General features: G+C 39.9%; 1 protein-coding gene across 2 annotated transcripts in view; it reads left to right on the top strand.

The window, feature by feature from the left end:
* LOC118405282 (ATP-binding cassette sub-family C member 9-like) overlaps window positions 1-22879 on the top strand; it is a 54710-nt gene that overhangs the window by 16040 nt on the left and 15791 nt on the right. For both annotated transcript variants that reach the window (XR_004829871.1, XM_035804702.1), the window contains exons 9-23: window positions 9692-9844; window positions 12252-12407; window positions 13563-13697; window positions 14341-14385; window positions 15032-15149; window positions 16488-16528; window positions 16812-17078; window positions 17756-17872; window positions 18936-19014; window positions 19234-19339; window positions 19754-19852; window positions 20308-20392; window positions 21014-21094; window positions 21581-21718; window positions 22287-22444. Coding sequence is in view for 1 of the 2 variants with exons in the window: in XM_035804702.1 (XP_035660595.1) it covers window positions 9692-9844; window positions 12252-12407; window positions 13563-13697; window positions 14341-14385; window positions 15032-15149; window positions 16488-16528; window positions 16812-17078; window positions 17756-17872; window positions 18936-19014; window positions 19234-19339; window positions 19754-19852; window positions 20308-20392; window positions 21014-21094; window positions 21581-21718; window positions 22287-22444 (1778 nt within the window). In the remaining variant the exon portion in view is untranslated. The remainder of the gene's footprint in view (window positions 1-9691; window positions 9845-12251; window positions 12408-13562; window positions 13698-14340; window positions 14386-15031; window positions 15150-16487; window positions 16529-16811; window positions 17079-17755; window positions 17873-18935; window positions 19015-19233; window positions 19340-19753; window positions 19853-20307; window positions 20393-21013; window positions 21095-21580; window positions 21719-22286; window positions 22445-22879) is intronic.

Genomic DNA, 22879 nt, shown 5'->3' with positions numbered 1-22879 from the left:
TAGCCTGCTCCTCCTGTTACATAGAGTCGCAAAGATTCTGGTTTGGGGTTGGCTGGGTTGACTTCATGTTTTTGCAGTGCCACAAAATGCTGTTTGACTGTATCAAATATCTGTTGTTGGTCATGTGACATATTACTAAGTGCTTGGTAGAATGCATTATCAGTCATTGTGTTACGAGTGAGATTATTCCATGCCAGTGAATCATCATGTAGCATAGTAAGATTTTCAGATGTGCTGTCGACATTGTTGGTGGTACTTTGAGCAGCAGTAGCAGCTGCTGCTTGATGTGCATTTTGTGATGTCCATTGTGGATCAAGGTAAAGCCCTTCAGTGTCAAATTCATGGTTGATTTGTAGCTGCTGATGAGTCACATTGGGTGCAAGGGTATCAGCAATAGATGAAAGATCATTTGACAGCAGGCGCACTTGCATGATGGCTTGTTCTATTTCTGTTGTGAAGTGCACATGTTGTGCAAGGCTGTAGTCAAATAGATTTTTTTTTGCAATGAAAGCATCTTGAGCAGAAGCGTAGTCACTAACTATGTCATTTTCATTTCTCCATGGGCAGTATAGGTATAACAGGCTATAGAAATAGTCATCTCCATTTCCAGAGGTCAGTCTTGTGCCTCTGACACATGCATATTTGTGGCGTTTTTTAATCCATTTGTCACATTGCTGCAACTTGACATTTTCAGAAGCACTTGATGGTTTAGTTGAGGTCACTGAGTATGATGCTGCAAATGTGTATAACGACATTTTGTCCCATGGATCACCATGTGGTCTCATTGCATAATACTGTGCAGTGCCCTTTATGAAAATGTCTGTTGATGTGTCATCAAGTTGAGCAAGTTCATCTCTGGGTTTGAGCAGGCGCATTCTACTCTCAGGTGGCCTGGTGTTTATTGAGACAGTTAATCTTGAGGATCTTATGAGTGGTAGGTTTGCAAGTCTATATCCAACTTCTTGTGCACTGACCAGTCGATGACTGAGTACTGTGTTGCCAATTTGGGCCAATCGTGTTCTTTTTGTACTGTTACGTGGAAGGTTGGACAGACTGGCAGAAATTGCTGTTTGGAGATTGTCAGGCTCAGCTTTTGAGATGTACATACATGCATAGTAGGCAGCACCATACTTGGAACCAACCATTTGTATGTCCATGTTGGATTGCATATGCATGAGCAATGTAGGGTTGTATGCATTTATCCAGATATCTTCTTGTGTTCGTTTTGTGACATAAAACTGTGCACTTCTGTTTGGATCAACGTCTAGTCTGAGTCTTGTAGTGTCTGAAACTTCTCGAGGAAAGTAAAATCGGCAGTTTACTCGTGTTTTCTTACATGTGCTGGTGTGATGATGAGTCTGATATTTGGAGACTAGTTCATACAAGAGAGAGTTCTTGTCATCTGGCAGTTGTGTCGAAACATACTTGTCTATGAATGCAGGTGCACTTTGTCTTCCTTCTGTTGTGTCAAGGTTGGGAGCATTGGCAACCCAGAACATACAGTATAAATGGGGCGAGCCCCTCATTTGAAACTCTATTCTCACCCAGTGGTCTGTGATGATACCAATAGGATGTTTTGAACTCTTCAGTACAAAGCGTAGCAGTGCATCAGTGCGGCGGTTGAAGTGAATAGCACACATGACAGGGTCTGATCTCATCAGGTTCCATTTCTCGTGTCGTGGTAATGCTTTCGCTTCTTCATAGGTCAGATCAGGATTGAGGGTCATGAACAGTTCTGGCCAGTTTAGGTCATTAGCAGACACAGTGACAAACCAAGTTGGCGGTCCAATAGTGTTTATTTTTGCTAGCAAGTTTAGCAGTTGATCCTTGAAATAAGCTGCTGTTCCTCTTATGTTCTTCATAAAAGTGTATGATGTGCTTTCAACATCTTCATCAATTTGATGATGCAGATCACCTGCTGTTAGTTGCTGTGGTAAGGATTGTGAGGTCACATCTCTCTGCTTCTGCATTCTACATACAATGGATATTTGATTGTACAGTTTTCTGATTTCATATGAGTTCAAGGCAAAAAAGACCCATGGGATATTTTTCCTCCAGCAATTATTGATATTGAGCAATCTTGACTGGAAGTACTGTAAGTCTGTCATTGATACATTACGCGTCTGTTTGAAGCCATTTGTACCATATGGATATAGTTGTGGGAAACAGTGTTCCTCGAGATTAGTCTCCTTAAAAATACTTTGTGGTGCAGATGTTTCACGGGGTAGTGATATCACTGGTATGTTGTCTGTTGCACTCTGTAACAGAGATTGTAACTGAATATTTGGGTTGATGTAGTCACAAGGAAAAGCAGAGACTTCTTGGACAGTAGAAGGTGCACTTGATAAGTCTGTTTCATCATTGTCTGTGACCATTGGATTGAACTCAGCTGAATTTTCTATCCAGTCTCCAAAGGTAGATATATTTACATTTGAGTACAGATGGTTATGTTTTATTAGCCATGTAAGGGCCTTATGCATTTGGGAAAACCGTACAATGTGTTGTGAGTCTGTTCTTTGTGTTACAGTTTCATTTGTGTGAGAAGGGTATACAATTACTAGTCCAGCTGTGTCTTGGTTGCGTGGTAACAGTTGGCAAGTAGTTTCAATGTTGGTAGGGAAACTTATGGCTTGACCTTGCTCACCAAATTGTCCGCCTGGTAATACAATTAATTTGATAAATGTTTATTTCAAACTTACAAGTCTTGTTTCCATTCTAGTGAGCTCTTTCAAGCATGCTGGGGTTTCACCTGGGTCCATATCATTAGTCCAAGCATTTGGTATTGGTTTCTCTTTTTCAAGAGAGATTGAACACCTTGAACACAGATGGTATTGACTGGAGTTGTCATTTTCATTGCGGATGACTATTTTGTCTATGGTAGTGTTGGTACAGTTTTGGACTTGGTCATGAAATAAGAATTTTCTACATATGATACAGTAGTATTTTGGTTGCTGCTTTATATAGCAATGGAATGCAGGAAACTCAGATTTGAATTGTTCACTGTCATTGTCCATGTAATCTATGCTATGTTCTTTAACATATTTTGTAGCCTTGATTTGTCTTTGCTTGTCACATTGATTTCTCATTCGTTGTGTTTTTTCCTGTGGACTTTCTTGTTCTCTTTTAGCTTGAAGCTTTGTTCTTTGTTTTTTGCACCTTTGCTCCTTTTCCTCATGTGTTTCAGTTGATTTCTTAGCTTTATACAATTCTCTTTGCCTTGCAAGTCTTTCAGCCTTTTGCTCAGGTGTTTCAGTTGATTTATTAGCTTTATACAATTCTCTTTGCCTTGCTAGTCTTTCAGCCTTTTGCTCAGGTGTTTCAGTTGATTTCTTAGCTTTTTTCAATTCTCTTTGCCTTGCTAGTCTTTCAGCCTTTTGCTCAGGTGTTTCAGTTGATTTCTTAGCTTTTTTCAATTCTCTTTGCCTTGCAAGTCTTTCAGCCTTTTGCTCAGGTGTTTTAGTTGATTTATTAGCTTTATACAATTCTCTTTGCCTTGCTAGTCTTTCAGCCTTTTGCTCAGGTGTTTCAGTTGATTTCTTAGCTTTATACAATGCTCTTCGCTTTGCAAGGGTTTCATCTCTGTTGTCATTTGTTGCTTTGGCCTTTTTCTCCATAACTTTTGCCCTTGCTTCAGCCTTTTGCTCAGGTGTTTTAGCTTCTTTCTTAGCTTTATACAATTCTCTTCGCCTTGCAAGCCTTTTATCTCTTTGGTCATCTGGTTCTTTTGTTATTCTACATTTGTATCTTGCTCTTTGCTTTGACAGTTCATCCACTTGTTGGTCTGCGTTTGTTTTGGACCTACATGTAGCTGAAGTGTAGTGTTCTTCATCTATGTCATTTATAAAATGTTGTTGTTTTTTTGACATGGTCTTCTCAGTGCTGTGTACAACTTGTGTTGAGATTTCTGATGCAGATAAACATGTTTTATGTTGATTGGGCAGGACGACTTTGGTAGATTCTATTTCAGGTAGGTAAGTGGAAGATTGTAGATGTGGGTACTTGGATGAGGGCCTTACTTGGTCTGAATTGTTGTGAACAGAGTCATGCAAATACAAGACATTTTCTGTTTTAAGGGGTACAACCTCAAAATTGCAAGTTAACATTGAATTTGTATGAAGTTGTTGCAAAAATAAACATAGACCACTGTTTGACGTGTGCATACTCAAGGTAGAAGTACCATGAATATCAGGCAATCCTGTATTGTGGTTTCTGGCATGTGAATCATAGACAAAATATTTGTTGTCAGTGTGGAGTAAAGCTACAGTTGAACCTTCTAAGCCAGATGCTGTTATAAACAAACATGTATCAGATGCAGTAAATGCTTCTTCTAGGGCTTTCTTTAATGTGTAGTATGGATAATTTGCTTCTGTGCTGAATATATCTCCTGTGTACGATTCTGCAATTGATGTGTGTACAGAATTATTGAGTAGATACCAATATTCTGGGAGGTTATCAACTGACAAGTAGTTAGTATAAGCTGGTAAAGAATGGCTTTATGTGGTTGTAAAGTTCATCACCTTGAAACAGAATGATATCAAGATCTGTATCGATCCAGGAAGCTACATGCTTGTAAGTATTGTGAAACGCAATGGCAATGAAAGAATTTGAAGTGCATTGTCTACCTCTACTAGTCTCATTGAAAATAGTGTCACCTTGGTGGTAGTTTCCTGACAAAATTACTGACATTTTGGATAACAGTGACAGAGGTTTGTGTAATAATGTACAAATGTAGTTGATGGCAGAGTGTATAAGTTCACAGTGTGCTTGATGGCAGAGGGTAATACATGTTTACAGTCTGCTCAGTGGTAGGATAGTCTGGTAAAAAAATGAGTGCAAGTTCAGAGTGTGCTGAATGTCAGGGATAGTCATAAAGTACAAATGCAGTCTGTTCAGTGGCAGGATAGTCTGGTAATGAGTACAAGTGCACAGTCTGCTCAGTGGCAGAAGCTAGTACAAATGCACAGTCTGCTCGGTGGCAGAGGATTGTCTCGTAATTAGTTCAAGTTCACAGTCTGTTCAGTAGCAGGAAAGTCTGGTAATGAGTACAAGTGCACAGTCTGCTCAGTGGCAGAAGCTAGTACAAATGCACAGTCTGCTCGGTGGCAGAAGATTGTCTCGTAATTAGTTCAAGTTCACAGTCTGTTCAGTGGCAGGAAAGTCTGGTAATGAGTACAAGTGCACAGTCTGCTCAGTGGCAGAAGCTAGTACAAATGCACAGTCTGCTCAGTGGCAGAGGATTGTCTCGTAATTAGTTCAAGTTCACAGTCTATTCAGTGGCAGGATAGTCTGGTAATGAGTACAAGTGCACAGTCTGCTCAGTGGCAGAAGCTAGTACAAATGCACAGTCTGCTCGGTGGCAGAGGATTGTCTCGTAATTAGTTCAAGTTCACAGTCTGTTCTGTGGCAGGATAGTCTGGTAATGAGTACAAGTGCCAGTCTGCTTAGTGGCAGAGATTGGTTAAAGTGCTTTGTGGCAGAAGATGGTCTAGTAATAATTAGTGCAAGTTCACTGTCCGCTCAATGGCAGAAGATATTTGTAAGTGCAGTGTTTGCTAAACAGTGTAAGTTTTTGCAAATTATATGACCAATATTTGGCAAGGTTTAATTTGGTTTAGTGTGTGTACAATGTAGAAGTGAAAGCAGTAGTAGAAGTTTGAGTAAAATGTTTATTAGTGTGAATGGTTCTTCTAATTGACTGTAAAGTTTGATTTTCAGTAGGCTTTGCTTCAATTCTGTGGCAGCTGAGGACTGCAGCAGTCACTACTGAAAGAAAAAGAAAGAAAATGTTAGACATCTGATGCCAACTGAATATATTCAATATTTCAAAATTGGCCTGAATTGATTGGAGCAAGGTTAAAAATACAGAGGGGGAAGCTACTTGATTAGAGGTGCAAATTTCCACAATGATACACTATCATGCTGATTAATGTGTGTTGCTGACTTCTAAACAGCCTAATCTGGTGAAATGAAACGGAGTCAAACTTGCGTCACAAACCCTGATCCCAACTGTAACACAAATGTTTTGCAATCTATCTCAAAGCATACCTACCCCCGGTACTTCTTGGCAGGCAGTGCCATTTTTTTTAAATCCACCGTATGTTATGATTAATATCTTTCTAAAAAGTAATACTAGCTACATCCAGCACTCAGATTCTTGATCTACAGCCCTGAGGCTAAAAATAAATAAAAAATGAGAACTTAAGTTCACATACAATATGTCAACACAATTTGTATAAATTCCTCTACTATATTGGGACATTAAAGAGTGCAGCCTCACTGACTGGACCCGCTGGACAGAGCCGCATGGAGGCGCTGTGTGAGGACTGGCCGACTGCTGCCAACCCCTGCATCAGGGAACCCCGCATATTGGATTAACTACTACAACTACAACTACTACTACTACTACTACTACTACTACTACTACTACTATAACATATACACATATATATTATGTATAACCAGCATAGCAGTATCACTTACAATTCCTTAAAATAAATAAATGCTTTCAGCAGTTCAGTAGTGGTTTGATAAATTACTGTACACATGGGGAAAAGAAGTTCCAACCTGTCTGAATGGATAGCTACTTTACTAAACTAAAGGAAGAAAGGAATGATTCAGAAGGGATCTGGGAGAACTTAATTGCATGAAGAAACAACAATACGCCCCCCTCCCCCAGTAATTTGTTTACAAAACACAGAGGTCATTCCGCTGGTCAGCGAGAGACTGTGTAAACAACAGGCTAAAATGATTTATGACGCAAGTTTACTCCGTTTCGCCACTTATATACCCAGACTGAGAGCATTTTCTAGATGCCAGAGTTTATATGCACTCACACCGACTGATTTGTACGGTAACTCGAACCAAGGACCAAGGAGGTTTAACCTCCTTGCACGAACGAGTTATTTTTGTAATACCACCGACGTCCAGGGTACATAATTCTCGATCTACATTTACCTGAAGACACATACAGATGGACTAGTGTTACCTATACGCAACTATAAGGCATATAAGATTAAATATATGTCCTACCTCACAGCGTTCGTTCCAAAATGGTGGACTAAAACTGGAGTGAATCTGTCGCCTTCTGTAGTGGTCACCAAACGCGAATAACCAATTAAAATAGCGCCAAATGAAATATATAAGCTTAAAATTCCTTAATATCATTGAATAGAAATAATAGTCTAAGATTAAATTACATTATGAAATATATCAGAAATCTACCTATGAAAGTCTAATGTGTCTTCAGCTTTTTCCATCAGAAAAAGAACAGTTGTAGCAGTTGCATGCGGTTTCATGTGTATCCTGAAAATCACGCTCCCTCGCTTTTCTTGCTCCCTTGCCATATAAGGCAAAGCCTAAACATGAAATGTTGCAGGTCTTGCCATATAAGGCAATGGTTGAAACAACAAACATGGAGAGGTCTTCATGCTGTGTGACACCGTGTTGAACCAAATGTTGAACGAAGTACCATGCATCCATGCATCGAAGCATCCACTGACTGAAGGTAAAACCCATTACATTGCGTTTCGTCGCCAGAGGGCGACGAAACGCAAAAAAGCATATAAATGATGGGTGGAAGTTAACTATCTAGTAAATTACTGTATTTTGCCCCATGGGATATGGATATGCAATTAACTTCATTACCTGCATGTATGCAGGTATGGTTTTCACGGGCGTGGGAATTTTTGGAAGCTGGGGATTTAGGGCGCTGTATCTCGAGAACGGATTGTGCGAGCACAACGATTTTTGGTACGTGGGTTGGGGGTGGTAGCTTGACACTCAGGTTTGATTTTGGCACTCCAGGTGCTTGATCTTGACATTGAAGGTGGCATTTTTTGTGCTTTTTGGGCACTTTTGGCGCTGTGTGTCCGGAACGATACGCGCCATTGCGACGATTTTTAGTGCATGGGTGGGGAGCTGTTGCCTGTTGCCTAGGATTGACTTTGGGCCTTGTCGCGTTTGAACTTGACACGGCAGGTCGAATTTTGTGTCCGGGAGGGGTATTTCCGGAGTTATATCTTCTGAACGGATGGTGCGGGCGCGATGATATTTGGCACATGTGTTGGCGGTGGCTGAATAATTCTCAATTTTGATTTTGGCGCCCTTGGTGCTTGAACTTGACATTCCAGGTTACCTTTTGTGCGGGCACGGCGCGTGCGCTGTATCTCCGGAACACAACGTGCAATCGTGCTGCTATTTAGTACATAGGTTGTTGCTTGTGTTCTGATGTTCAGGTTTGATTTTGGGCCTCCCAGTGCTTGAACTTGATACTGTAGGTTGACCCTGTTTTTGTATGGTTGGGGCATCCCCCCAATATCTGCTTGGTTGTAAAAACAGGTGACGTTGGGTTTGGGTTGATTGATAGGTCTTTAAGTTTACTGCAGAACCATCATCTGTTTTTGCACTGGCTTCTGCCACCTTCAATGTATCAGGTTACTTTGTATCAACAGTGTTTCCAGTCAGATGATGTACTAGTTCAGTTCAGTTTGTATCTGATGCTGTTAGGTACAATTTGAGTTTGCTTCTTAGTAAATCTTAGTCTTTGTGGTGTTTTGAGAGATGTGTAGTACTGAGTTTAAAGTTCTGGTACAAGTTCCTTTACCCTGTTTGGCAATCAGAAGAAGATACAACTTTCTAAAGTGGAGGGGAATGTATAGAGCTTGAGTGTAAGAGAAAGGTATGTATATTATCTTCCTGTGTTTCTTGTTGTTTCTTTTGGGATGCCATTTCCGTATAATTGTATGAAGGTAATTTGTAGTTTGGGGCTAGTCATGTTCGCTTGATTTTTGGGCCTGCTTAATCTACAGTACATACAGGGTCAAGTGGTAGAAGCTTTGTTTTGTTTTAAATTTGGTATCGTTTGTTGCATTTTGTCACTGCAAAAATATGATGAAATTGGTGTCCCCCTCTAAGCAACTGCTCATTGATTTTGGGGGTTGTTTGCTGGGTGTTTACTCTGACTACAACAGCTTTCTGAACTTTTTAAAGTTGCCAGCAGCTTGCCATCTATGAATGGGAATGACAAGGACATTTTGAATAGTAAACTTTGCTGTTAAATTTGGCTTAGGTACTTCAAGAAATTTAGGTTTTAGTTGGATGGATTGAATAAAAATATCATACCACCCTGGGGACTAACTGTTGCTGCTGGATGGGGGCTACCACTATTCATGTTGTCTATATGGAACTACTGTAAAAACTTAATTGGTCAAATTATGCAAATAACCCTCCAGTGTCAAGTGTTATAGCACTCCAGAAATAAATCTTTAATGAATATCATTGACACACTACGGAGATTTAGCAGCTGCATTAGGTGAGTACATTGAAATAGGAAGATATCAGTACTGAATATATTATATGTGACAGAAGGGCCATCTGAGACAAAAAAAGGTAGGAAAAGTCGTCTCAACAACTTCAAGGTACTGTGGTTGGTTACATGCTTAAGAAATCCAAAATAAGTAATGTTCATCCATGCCCAAACTTACACATTCCGAAAATGGAATTTCAGACTTTTGCATGGTGCACAACCAACACGGTAAAATGCTCACTTTTCCAACCACGGACAAAAAGAAAGAAAAAAATACACAATAGGTTTACAGACACCCAATACATTTCATGCAGGCCTGAGGTCTACGAACTCTTGTTGTCATTGTTTTTAATGAAGTTTTACAATCTTCCTTCGCCCTTTTTCCAGGAGAGGTACATGATGAATCCGTGGGAGTTTCTACAGAACGGTTTTGTCCTATTGGTGCTGCTACTGGTGGTGTCTGTGCTGAGGACAGGGGCACAGGCCACGTCCATGGCCCTCAGCTTCAAGGTCGGCAAGATGCTGAAATGTGGCATGAAGGTTTGCTATTGTTTTTTTCTATCACTGGACCTAAAGCGGGGTACCCATAACTGATTTTAAACGGATTTTTTTTTCTTAATATTTGGCATATTTATAATTCAGCCATACCATAGGTATGGTGAAATATATTGTATTCGTAATGTTTCTTCTTTCTTTCTCCTGTCAAATCTTCAGAACACGGTATCTCCGTTGTTCCTCAATCGAATGACTTGAAATTTGGCACAAGAGTAGAGTGGGCCAATATCCTTGGACTTTTTTTCATTTTTTCCATATCTGTCTCTTAAATGATTTTATTAAGGTTTTTTGGTCATCTTAAGACCAAAACTGTATATTTGGGCCCCCTGTACCCTGGTATTATAACCGAATGAGCTGAAATTTGGCACAGATGTGCCTTAATAAGTCCCCCATATAGATTTAATATCAGTTTTGGTGTACAGTATAAGGAAATGCTTATTTTTGCGATTTTTTGGTCATTTTTTTTTTACCAAAAAAGGACACTTTTGGCTCCTGTACCTTGGTTTTAGAACCGGATGACTTGAAATTTAGTATAGGAGTGCCCTAGACATATGCGCACATGGATTCAATAACATTTGAGGCATACAGTACAACAAAATGCTTAATTTTACGATTATTTGGCCATTTTATGACCAAAAAGTACACTTTTGGCTCTTGTGCTCTGTTTTTAAAACCAAATAACCTAAATTTTGGTAAAAGAGTGCACTAGATATTTGTTCAAATGACACATGTATAATTTTTGTCATAGACTACGTCAAAATGATATATTTGGGGATTTTTTGTCATTTTCCAATTGCCAGAGGGGTCAATGACCTTAAGGTCGTTGACCCCCAGCTGCAGATTGCACCTACTGGCATATATGTCTATTTAATCTAATTAAATAGGTAACCAATCACTTAGCCTGAATCTATATCATAAAGAGGGGGGGTGGCAGCCAATCACTGAGCCCGGTGTTATCTGGAAGAGTCCATTCTTACACGGAGGGGTTCATTTTTTTAAAAATTCATCATTGGACTGGTGAAGTCTTTCAGTGGATGTATTTTTGGACAGGTCTATTTTGCAATTTTACAGAATGTGTGCTGGAAGAGTCTATTCTCGCACGGAGGGGGCTTTTTTATATTTCAGCCATACCATAGGTATGGTGAAATATATTGTATTCGTAATGTTTCTTTCTCCTGTGAAATCTTCAAATCGAATCGACTCCGTCGTTTTTAAACCGATTGACTTGAAATTTGGCACAAAGGTAGAATAAGCCAATACACCAGTTTTTTTCATTTTTTTCATATCTGCCTTTAAAATGATTTTATTGAGGTTTTTGTCAATTTTTATATATATATATATTGGGCTACTGTATCCTGGTATTACAGCCGAATGACATGAAATTTGGTACATAGGTGCCCTGATCATATGTTCACACAGATTTAATAACAGTTTAGGCATACGGTACAACAAAATGCTTAATTTTGCGATTTTTGGCCATTTTTGACAAAAAAAAGCACATTTTTGCCTCCTGTACCTCGCTTTACAACCGAATGACCTAAAATTTGGTACAAAAGTGGCCTTCAATTATGTGCACATAGATTCAATAACAGTTATTCCATACAGTACAACATAATGCTTAATATTGTGATTTTATGGCCATATTTTGACAAAAATTGGACATTTTTGGCTCCTGTTCCCTCGTTTTACAACCAAATGACCCGAAATTTGGTAAAGGGGTGCTCTAGATATTTATCCAAATAACCAATGTATAATTTTTGGCATGGAACACTTTAAAATGATATATTTGGGGAATTTCTTGGGTCATTTTCCAATGGCCAAAGGGGTCAACGACCTCAAGGCCTATTGTTGGATGAGGGAGATGGCTGAAATATGCTGTATTTGCTCTCAAGCAAATGTCGGCCTTTCTAGTGTTATAAGTTAGTGGTTCAAATTATGCATGTATAACGATGGGTATTGTGGATATGTGTCAAAGGTGAAAGCTGATGAGACATAAACTAAGCACGTCTGGACATTGTTATGCAAATCAAGACAATAGCCGAGACGATTACTGTTTACAAGATAGGGGCCTCCACCTTTGACATATAACCCGCAATTTTTGTCGCTGCACATGCCTATTGGGAACCGTGAACGATCGAATTGAGGCCACTTTGATTTTTTTGGCATTGCAGCAATGTCTTTCTTGGTAATGCAAAACCTCAGTTGCATGTTTGGTATCTGCTCATGTTCCAATTTGAATGAATTACATTACTCGCAGGCAAATCTACAAAAAGTGTCTGCGGCTGCCCAGCTGGCTGTTGGAGAATAACCAAATCAGTATGCAAATTAGCTCTTCATTTGCATGTTTGGTATCTGTTCATGTTCCAATTTCAATGACTTACAATACTTGCAGGCATTGATCTATAACAAGTGTCTGCGGTTGCCCAGCTGGCTGTTGGAGAATGACCACATCAGTATGGGACAGGTCACCAACCACATGAATGAGGGCTGTAGTGTTCTACACTTCCTCATCTTTCTCCTCCACTTCTCATGGGCATCGCTCTTTCAGGTAGGACATACAAATTTCTTTCATGGTACTAAACGAGTATTGTATGAATCAAACTGGTGGCATGGTGGTCTTGTGGTTAAATCTTGTGGTTATCGTCCGTCTGGTTGACATCGCACTGCACAGCATAGGTGTCGCTGTGTATAAATGCGGTCCCAAACAAGATATATGATAATTCTTACATTCTTATCATTTTTATATATTTGCTCTTGGACAGACGAGGACAATGTGGCACTGCACTCCAGTTAGTAACTTATATCAACAATGCCACATGCACTGTACAGACAGAAGGTAAAAATAGTGTTTTCTTTTACCTCCCCGACCGAAGTCAGGTAACAGTTACCAATTTTTACACCTGGGTGAAGTGGGGAAAGTCACATTAAGTGCATTTCCCAAGGGCACAACGTTGAGGACACGGCGGGGATCGAACTCGCGACCTGTAGGTTCCGAGCCGAACGATCTACCACTTACTTTACACACGCCGCAACATTGTTACTAAATGCTAACACAGTGCACACCTTTACGTTTAGGACGACATTGTAAACAACTTATTAATTTGATCTTGTATGTATGGAAATACTGTATGGTTGAGGCTTGTATCTGTAAGCAGCAACACCTGGTAGGCTTCTCCAGCGCGATGTAAACCACATTTGTCAAGACGAAGTTGACAGACGGCCATGAAAACATCTGCAGAATATAATAACACAACGCATCTCTTTTTTTTTATTTACTTAGGATTCACCTCAAAACAAGGCTCATGGAACCACTGAAGTGTTTTGATTTAGAATACTGACACTATTGTGAAGAAAGATGCATAATTAACTTAACACTTGACTTAAACAGTTTCAGATTGCACCCCGCAGGAAGGCAAGTTCCTGGAAGCTTATTCTATGACGATGTAGTTCTAGGAAAGACGTTCTCAGCGTCGAACTTCCTCCTAATATATAGATGGATTATGGAGAGAAAAAGGATGCTTTACTTCTGTGGAAGTGGCAAAATGGAGCATTGCAGAGAAAATTCGTAGTGGAGGCACAAATGAGTTGAGCATTTCCTATGGTAGTAGCTATAAAGCTAAGCTTGATACATTGTGCCTACACAGTTTAGAATTTTGTGAAATGGCTTATTTTCTGCATACTTGTGTTTCCCTCTCAATGGCAGCTTATAGCCGGTAGTATACTCCTATACTACCAGTTGGGGTGGAACGCAGTTTTAGCAGTCGGCTTTCTTGTCATTCTACTGCCTGTGGACCTGCTCATCATGAAGAAAATGCACGACGTCAACACCCAGAAAATGGTAGGGCCTGATGCTTCAAATAGATGTACCGTTTAAAGTAACAATTACTATTTGCCTTCCTACTATATAATTCCGTGATATTGTTGATTTATGCAAAAATGCCAATTTGCGACCCACAGGCATTATCACTTTTATACAAAAATTAATAAACTAGTCACTTTAGCAAACTGGACGTTGTGCATGGTGTACATTGCCTGGCCCAGTAGATTACATAATCAAAAAGTATTTTATTTGTTAAGATTTATCTCTTAATTTCCCACGGACACCAGGTAAATTATGACTATATATTCACCAACAAGAGCAAAGTTCTCATATTCCACCTGTATTTCCTAGTGACATTAGTAATCGTGAAACGTTCAATGGCCGAGTTGGTAGAATGTTCACCTTGTATTAGGTAGGTCGTGAGTTCGAGCTGAGCCATAGCAATACGTACTGCTTTCTCTGCTTAGCACTCAGCATTCGGGAAAGAGTATGGTAGATAAACACACAAGCCCCCTGCTGTAGTAATCGTGTGGCCAAGGGCTACTGAAACGGAGATGGGCGCCACCCTATACGGCATCAGGTGCAAGAAGGACATTGACTTTGAGTGTAATAAGATGATTGTTTCTAGACTGTCTGACGAGCATGCTGTTTTTGTTTTCAGGCTAAAACAGACGTCAGGTTAAAGTGGATCAACGAGTCAATCCAGGTGATCCCTTATGTTACAGACTGCTAGGCTAGCATCAACTGATTTATATGTTGGGCCAAAATATTACTGGTACATATACTTAGTATCGTGTTTGTTAATGATATATTCATCAGTTTGTGTAAATAGCACCAAAAGTTAAAACGTACTGAATAAGATGTAGGTTTATTGGCCACCAATACTCTTTACAGTTTGCGTATGGGGTAATACAACAAGAGGGAGGTGAAAAAGGGATAAAATCACTTTTCATATAAAATTCAATAAAAAGTTATGATGCTTTTAAATAATTCTGTTGTAAACTGTAACGATAGTTCCCGCTTATCCATTAGTTTAATAACAGGGTACTTTGAGATATCCGGTCGACGGAAGGTGGTTTTAAACTGAAATGTATTGAAAATGTTACAATTCATAGGATTCTAGAAATAGGGTGTTCAGAAATAATCTCTCAGCAGATCCTATGGTTCCATAAGATAGTACCAAAGCTGGCCAAGGAGTATAGATGGCCAAAAGGGAGTCAAACGGGCACAGTGGTAGCGAAACACACTCCTAGGCCGGCTTAACTCCTCTGCAAACTTTTGATACTATCTTGTGCTACCGTAGGATCTGTTGGAGATTAGTTAAAAAATTGGTCTGTTGTTACAATGACCAGGGCATCAAGCTGCTGAAGCTGTACGCATGGGAACACCTGTTTGTGGGGAAGGTGACGAAGGCCAGGAAAGACGAGATTAGACAGCTGTACACACACGCAGGGTGGAACATCCTAGCAAGTAAGGGCGGCGTTGTAATCTCTCACCAAATTGAATTTGGTATTACTTTTGGAGGGTCATCTCAAGTAGTCATAAATTTAAAATGGATAATATAATTTCGTCTCGGAGGGGGAAGCTGGTAGTTATTTCGGATACGGCGATCAAGACCAGATCGACGCGTAAAGGCTTGTATGGTAACTGACAGCATCAAAGTTCCGTTACTGTCTAAAACGTTAGTGTACAAATGTTGAGCAGTTCTCTTCCTGTTATGAATAACGTTGCCGACTTGCTGTCCTCCAGAGAGAAATTGTATAGCCAACTAAATACGTATAACACTGGTCCATCTAACGATCGTAGACGCAGAAATGCAACACGTAAAGCACGTACTTTATTGTATGGTAGAAATCCGATTTATAGAAAGTAACGTTATATCTTTTTTTTGACTAGAGTAGATCGAGTAGACTGTCTTTTTAACCTCTTTGACTTGAGTAGAGTTTCTCTGGCGCAGGTAGTAACGTCCAGATCCAATTTGTCCAATTTCTGTTCATTTACTGTATTGAAATTAACCAGGCCTACTGATGATTATTACTTACGTTTTTGCGTGCGTGTGCGTGTTGTATTTGGCATTTTTTAATTAAAGACCTCGCTTACTTACCTCTTTGCGTGCGTTTGCTTGCTATTTGCCATTAAACACAACAGAAACCATTTATACTTTGCATCGGGCATGTTTTGAGTCGATACTCTTCTCAGCGACCACCTGTTCAAATCGACCGCTTTTTCCGGTCCCCCGGGTGGTCGTCTTGGGCAGGTTTGACAGTACTTACATTATGATTTTTGCTTGTTTCTGATTTTTAAATTGAGAAATGTAATCATAACTTAGCTCTTTTTGATCTTTAAATGTATAATTGCGGTTGGCTTTGATCTTACTACTTTATGCGAAGCTGTCTTCTGTCTGTTTTTTTTTCCTTTTGCATTTGTGTATTATGCGCTAAATAAACGCTCATTAGAATGTCTCGATCTATCTATAAATACCCAACCTAACGTAAAGAATAAAGCTGTACAGGTTTTTAATCTTCACCCTCCTAAGATAACTCTTTGGAGTCAAATTTGGAATGTTATTGGTGTTTAAGATAGGAAGCACAGTCTAAGCTTTGACATGTGTCGATATTAAACAAACTGTGAACATTTTATGTAGTAAGAAATACGTCTCCAATATTTGTACCTTGAGAAAATTGTAGTGTTTTATCTTAGGAGACCTAATTGTTTAGATTTACGGCAAATTATCTGACTGGTTCTTGCGATGGTTACAGGGTATAGATAACTTTGTGAAAATAACCCTTATCTGATTTGGTTTTCCAGTATTCTGCAATAATGCGAGTCCGTTGGTTGCAACATTGATAGTAAGTACGCCTTCATGAAAAGGGACAGAATTTGTTTATTTGACTTCTTTGGCCTTTTTTAGACTTTTTAGAATTTGTATGCATAACTCCAGAAAATCCTAAAGAGTAAAGGTAAAGTTAATGCCCGGGTGCATTCAGTTTCATTGAGTGAATACTATCAAGAACTAATATCTTTATTTTTTAATGTCAGTCATTTCCTTTTTTAAGTCCACTTGCTATGTTACTTAAGCTATAGATGTCCGATACACAAGGGACTATATTGCTATGATTCTTCTACTTCCAGGCCTTCGGGTCATACGAGTATTTCAACGACAAGCCACTGACGTCTGCAGATGCCTTTACCGCCCTCGCTCTCTTCTACACATTGCACGGCCCGTTCTCGGAGATACCCGGTCTCCTGGGGCTCTTCACCGCCGCTTCGGTAGCCACCAACCGTCTGGGCCCGTTCCTGCAGTCGCTTGAGGTGGAGGGGCTGGGGGACGGACTCCGGTATGGCACTGAAGATGGACACATGAATGGAAATGTGACTGCAGACCACAGTATCAATGAGGTAGGATAAGATTGACAAAATATTTGCTTCATTTTGTATTTTGCTAAGTCTGGTTATATTTTTGTATATACATATGTATAGTGGTGGCGCTAATTTAAGTAGATAACTTGATTGCGCCACCACTACGTCTGTCTTGTCTGTCAAAGTGAATGTCAAGATGAAATGCGGCGAAGATGTTGATGATGAAGAATAAAAAATATTTCTGATCGTGCCATTTTCAAAGGAGAAATAGGTAGCAGGCAATATCTCAGACAATTCTTGATGAGAAACACTGATTAAGTAAACAATAAGCTTTAGAATAATAAAGAGTAAGTTGAACATGGATATAGGTAGATGAGTACAGTTATAAAGGCGAACAGAGGGATTAGAATATATGAAATTTGAATAGTCTTAATATTTAGGCGATCGTTCAACAACATGTTTGACCTAATGATTTCTGCCTTTGTTATTAGATCAAAGAGTTTATAGGTTTTTAATTATATTCCATACCTTTTTTGATAAACAATACCATATAGTTTATTCTAAAGTTAAGTGATCATATGCTCCTGATTGACGGAAATATTTGATAGCAACTCTATACGCTTATTGATTAGCTAATTTCAAAGTTATACCCTTGGGCTAATTCCACGTTCTGACTGCTTTTTTTTTATTCCCCACCAATCTACATGAAACTTCAGAGTACAAACTTTAACAACATGGGACAGCATGAACATACGGAGGACAGTTCAGACGTGAAGTTTAACTCATTACGAGCCCAAGAAGACTACAACCTCGCTGATGACGTCTCTGTTGAGGTACATCAATGTTGGTTCTACATAAAAATGTAAAGTTTAGCAAATTTTGTAATAATATAATATAATAATTATAATGTATACGTATATAAGATATGTATTTCTGAATCAGTCTTAAAGAACATTTCAGGGGCCTCGAAAAAATTTTGGACGCTCAGCCATTTCCCAACTTGACACATGACTAATCAAACTAACTCGTACCCTTACCCTTACCTAAAAACTAACTCCAACCCTTACCCCGACCATGGCTCCAACCCGGAATCTAGCCCCTACCCTAACACAAAACCTAACCTAAACCAAACCTTAAAACGCTTACATTTCACCCTAACCTAGGGCTGGGTACCGGTACAGAAAATTCAGGTCCAGGTCCGGTTCAGGTCCAGAGGATTAGGTCCAGGTCCGGACCTGAACCTGGACCTTATTCAGTATGACTCATACCAATGGTACATTTTACTACAAAGAAGTCTGTTTAGTGGAGTATTAGACTTACACTGGCGTTTTAGAATCCTACAACGCTAACTGCACCTGTGCGATTGGCTGTAAAACTTAGTAGAAATTACTATAAACTCACTCTACTTCAGTGTTGTTATTTTCTTCCACCTGCAAGCGCCAAAACGTGTGAATGCCTGATAAAATAATCTGATAATTTTCCAATCGGTCCAACATCCGGTCCACCTAATTTTTTCAGGTCCGGTTTTTCTGGACCGGTCCAATAAGAAAAACCGGTTTTGTACCGGTACGCTGTACCGATACCCAGCCCTACCCTAACCCCAACTCTAAGCCTAACCCAAACCCTAACCCCAACTCTAACCCAAACCCCAACTCTAACCCTCCACCCTAACCCTTGCACCCGAGTTGACATGGCCGATTCTAAAAATGGCTAAAATGTTCCGATTTCACTGGCACTCAATGTTGTAAAACTCAATATTTTTCACAAGACAGATGCAAATATCATAATAATTACATGTATCGCGTAAATGGTTTATCCAAGTAGAACATTGTACAGATGAAACAGTCAGGTTAACTCTCAGAACTTTTAAAAAATGTGTTGCAACAAACCTCTTAGGTACGAGATGGGAGTTTTACATGGGAGCCTGAATCGGAGACAGCAAACATCAATGGGATCAATCTGGTGGTTCCTAAAGGTAAGAACGGTCACTCTTGAGACGTATGAATGAGATAGATCAGAATAACATCAAGAATGCAAAAAAAGTTGAACATTCGTTGTAAAACTTTGACTTGAAAAAAAGAAGAATTTAACTGAAGGTGTATTGTACTTTTGTTGGACATTTTGTTGGTGTATTTTCTAGGAAATCTAGGAAATTATGTTTTTCTTGAAAAAATTTTGTCTTACATTACTACAGGAAAGCTGACCATTGTGGTGGGCCAAGTCGGTTCAGGGAAGTCATCCCTGCTGTCGGCCATGTTGGGGGAAATGAGGACACTGGAAGGTCAAGTGCTTTGGAACAAGTAAGTGCAAGAGTCACCTTTATGAAAGACTTAAGATGTAGATGATATAAAGTAGGAACTAGGTTCAGTACAACTTTTTCTATTTGATTTTGGACAGACGGGGACAATATGGCACAGCACTCAAGTTAGTAACTTATAGTAGCAGTGCGACATACATAGTACATGTAGAAGGTAAAGGTAGTCATTTTTTACCTCCCCAACTGAAGTCAGGTACACATGTTTCCACCTGGGTGAAGTGAGGAAGGTAGTTTAAAGTGCCTTTCCCAAGGGCAAAACGTCAAGGGCAGAACCTCCAGATTGCGAAGCGAACACTCTACCAGTTACGCCACACAAGACGACACACCTTTATGGAAGGGCAGGCCATTTTTGTAAACGTACCGTTAATTTGAAACTACTACTATATTCTCTGTGCAGGAAACACAATACCGTTTCCTACGCTTCTCAGCGTGCCTGGCTACTGAATGCATCCCTCAGAGACAACGTTACGTTTGGTCTGCCTTTTGACCATGTAAGGTTAGTATGTTGGGATAATGTCATTGTTACAGAAAGAGAGAACAAGAGAGAGAGAGGGGGGAGAGAGAGAGGGAGAGAGAGAGAGAGGAGAAAGTATCGAGGAGGTATTGATAGAGACAGGAAGTCTGGAAGGACGAGAGAGAAAGAAAGAGAAAGACAGCGAGACAAAGATGTAAAAGAAGAGATAAAGTGTGTGTGTGTGAGAGAGAGAGGAAGAGAGAGAGAGGGGGGGAGGGAGAGTCTAGATCTATATCTAAGCTTTTTCAGTTATATATAGAGAGAAAAACGGATACAGTAAAAGAGGAGGGGGTAGAGAAAGGAAGTGATGGGAAGTTACACAGAAAGATAGAGACGGGGAGGGCGAGAGAAAGAGAGAGACGGGGACAGAGAGAAATGTGAGACAGACAGATTGATGATAACTATACTTTACTGGCGAATTTCTTTCTTCGTAACAGGTACCAACAGGTTATCTCAGCCTGCTGTCTTCAGCCTGACATTGACATTCTTCCTGCTGGTGACCTGACTGAGATAGGGGAAAAGGTAACAGTTTTTTAGACGGGGAGTTGTTGCATGCCTTAATATTAGTTTGTAGCCAGAAAACATAGTCATGGGTGGACATGGCCTACATATGGGGTGGGAAATATTGGGTTGTCAATTTCAATTAAAGTGATGACAATTGAGTTTTTTTTTAAGTATTGGACCTCAGTAAAGTAAAATACCTTAACCGAAGTAAGGTAGCCCTCAACCTAAGTAAAGTAAAGGCCAGTTAATTGCACAATGGATTAAAATAAACTTTTGTTAACTGCACTGGATCTTCGGGTGCGGTCCAGCTCGATACGTTCGCATTTTTGCACCAGTCGGATAGCTGCACAAAATACGCTACAAATAGGCTGTGCAGTTAAATGACTTCTACTGTTTTGTTTATGAATCAATAAATTTCTAAAATGTCGTTAAGAATTGTGTTTTATTTTTTACATAAAAATATATTTAGTGAGTATTACTATTAGGCTACATGCACGATGCAGTATGTTAAATCTACTAAATCAAGATGTTAAAATGATTCAATATGCTATTGACCAATTTCAACTGACCTTAGGCTTTGTTATCTTAAATTTCACTTTGCAGCCCTTTCATAAGTTCATAAGAGTTTTTTTCCTAAAGGGTATCAACCTGAGTGGAGGACAGAAGCAGAGAGTGAGCGTAGCCCGAGCGATGTACGCACAGACAGACATAGTTCTACTGGTAAGCCATAGGGACTCAGGGTTCAATTTCATTGCATTTTAAAATGTTACAGGGGCATTATGAAACCGTACGCCAGTATTGACCGCAAGCGACAAATCAGAGACCAAAACCGAGCACAACTTCTGTTGTGACTCAGCTTTGACAAAACAAGATGGTGGACAAAATGGCCCCCAGTAAATGAGGTGAAGTCATGACGTCAGAGGTCATCTAACGAATTTATAATATACTGGCGGGGATACTTCTTGTTGTAGGGTAGCGTTGAGACAGGAGTCTGCTATAACCCCGGTCCCATTTAACTCAGTTTATGACTGATTCAGTGACCATTCTTTATAAACTTTACAAACCTTGGTGCTTAAGTCTTTTGTTTTGTTCCACAACATCTTTTCCTAGGCCTTACATAACCGAAATGTAGTCTTCCTAGTAATCATCTAGAAAGTTTTGTGATCTTTATTGCAGTCTTGCACTTTTTATCCAATTAAACCACAGGACGACCCCCTGTCAGCCCTGGATGCACATGTTGGGAGTCACCTGTTTGACCAAGGCATTATGGGACAGCTCGTGAAGGATTGCAGGACGGTTGTCTTGGTAACGCACAAGCTGCAGTACTTGGAGTATGCGCACTTGGTAAGAAGATAACTGCTTGTTTTAGAGGGGGCGTGGTTTAGTACCGTATATGTAGATACGAGTTTGGAGTTCTTAGGCCAATGGGTGGCTGAAAGACAATATGCAGCAATGTTTTACTTCTTGGGCCAATGATAATGAATGTAACTAACTGGACAGCTTCCGTTACCATTCTGCAGTTTGTTTTATTTAAAATCATGTGGCGCAATCGGTAAGGTGTTCGGCTCATATCCATGAGGTCCTCAGCTCGAATCCTGCCATGCCGTATATTGTGTCCTTAGGAAATAGACTTTACACGGCGTTACCCAGGTGGAAATGAGTACGTAACTTCGGCTAGTGACGTCCATTAGATAGGAAGTTAAATAGATGTCCCGCCACACTTCAAAAATGAAAATATCAGGGGACTTTCCTGGTGTGGATCAAACCTTACCGCCCGGACTCCGGGTTGACATCTTGAAAAGGTGACTGTCACCTGTCATGCCAATCCGTCCACAAACATGGTAAATCTCAAAAGTAAGAAAATAAAAGATTAAGAAAAAAATTAACCAGAATGTTCTGTTCTGATGACCAGGTCGTTGCTATGGAGAAGGGGCGGATCATAGCGAGAGGAACGCTGGAGGAAATCCGCGAGTCGTCCCCGGATCTACACAGGGGCTGGATGGAGGCCATTAGCGACTGTGTGCGGCAGATAGACGAGGGGCTGGAGCCGAACACAGGGCCAACATTACAGTTACGTATTAGTTTGGTATACTACTGTAGAGTTTTGCTGCTATTAGTAATTTATTTTGTCTCATTCAGTGGCTAATGGTTACTTAAAGCAAGTCTTAATAAGCCGTTGAAGAAGTTCATCAGTAACGAATGAATAGTTACTCCAAATTTTCTTCAAGCAATGACTGGCTTTAAAGGGAAGGTACATGCCTCCAAATTTTCGAAGGCTGACAGCTCATCTTGTTCAAGGAGAGTACGTCATGCTTGCGTATATCATCTGCCCCCCCCCCCCCACCCCCACCCCCCTCCACCGCCTCCTTGTGGATTATAGGTATGTACCTTACCTTAAAGACAGCCATTGCTTGAAGAAAATGTGGAGTAACCAATTTTAGGAAGAAACTACTAAAGTAAGCCCTTTTGAAAAATATGAAATTATCTTATTATCATTGATGAGGA

The sequence above is a fragment of the Branchiostoma floridae genome, chromosome 18, assembly GCF_000003815.2.
Source record: "Branchiostoma floridae strain S238N-H82 chromosome 18, Bfl_VNyyK, whole genome shotgun sequence".
Lineage (NCBI taxonomy): Eukaryota > Metazoa > Chordata > Leptocardii > Amphioxiformes > Branchiostomatidae > Branchiostoma > Branchiostoma floridae.
The sequence above is the reverse complement of the archived record's forward strand: the minus strand, read 5'-3'. Positions and strand labels throughout refer to the sequence as shown.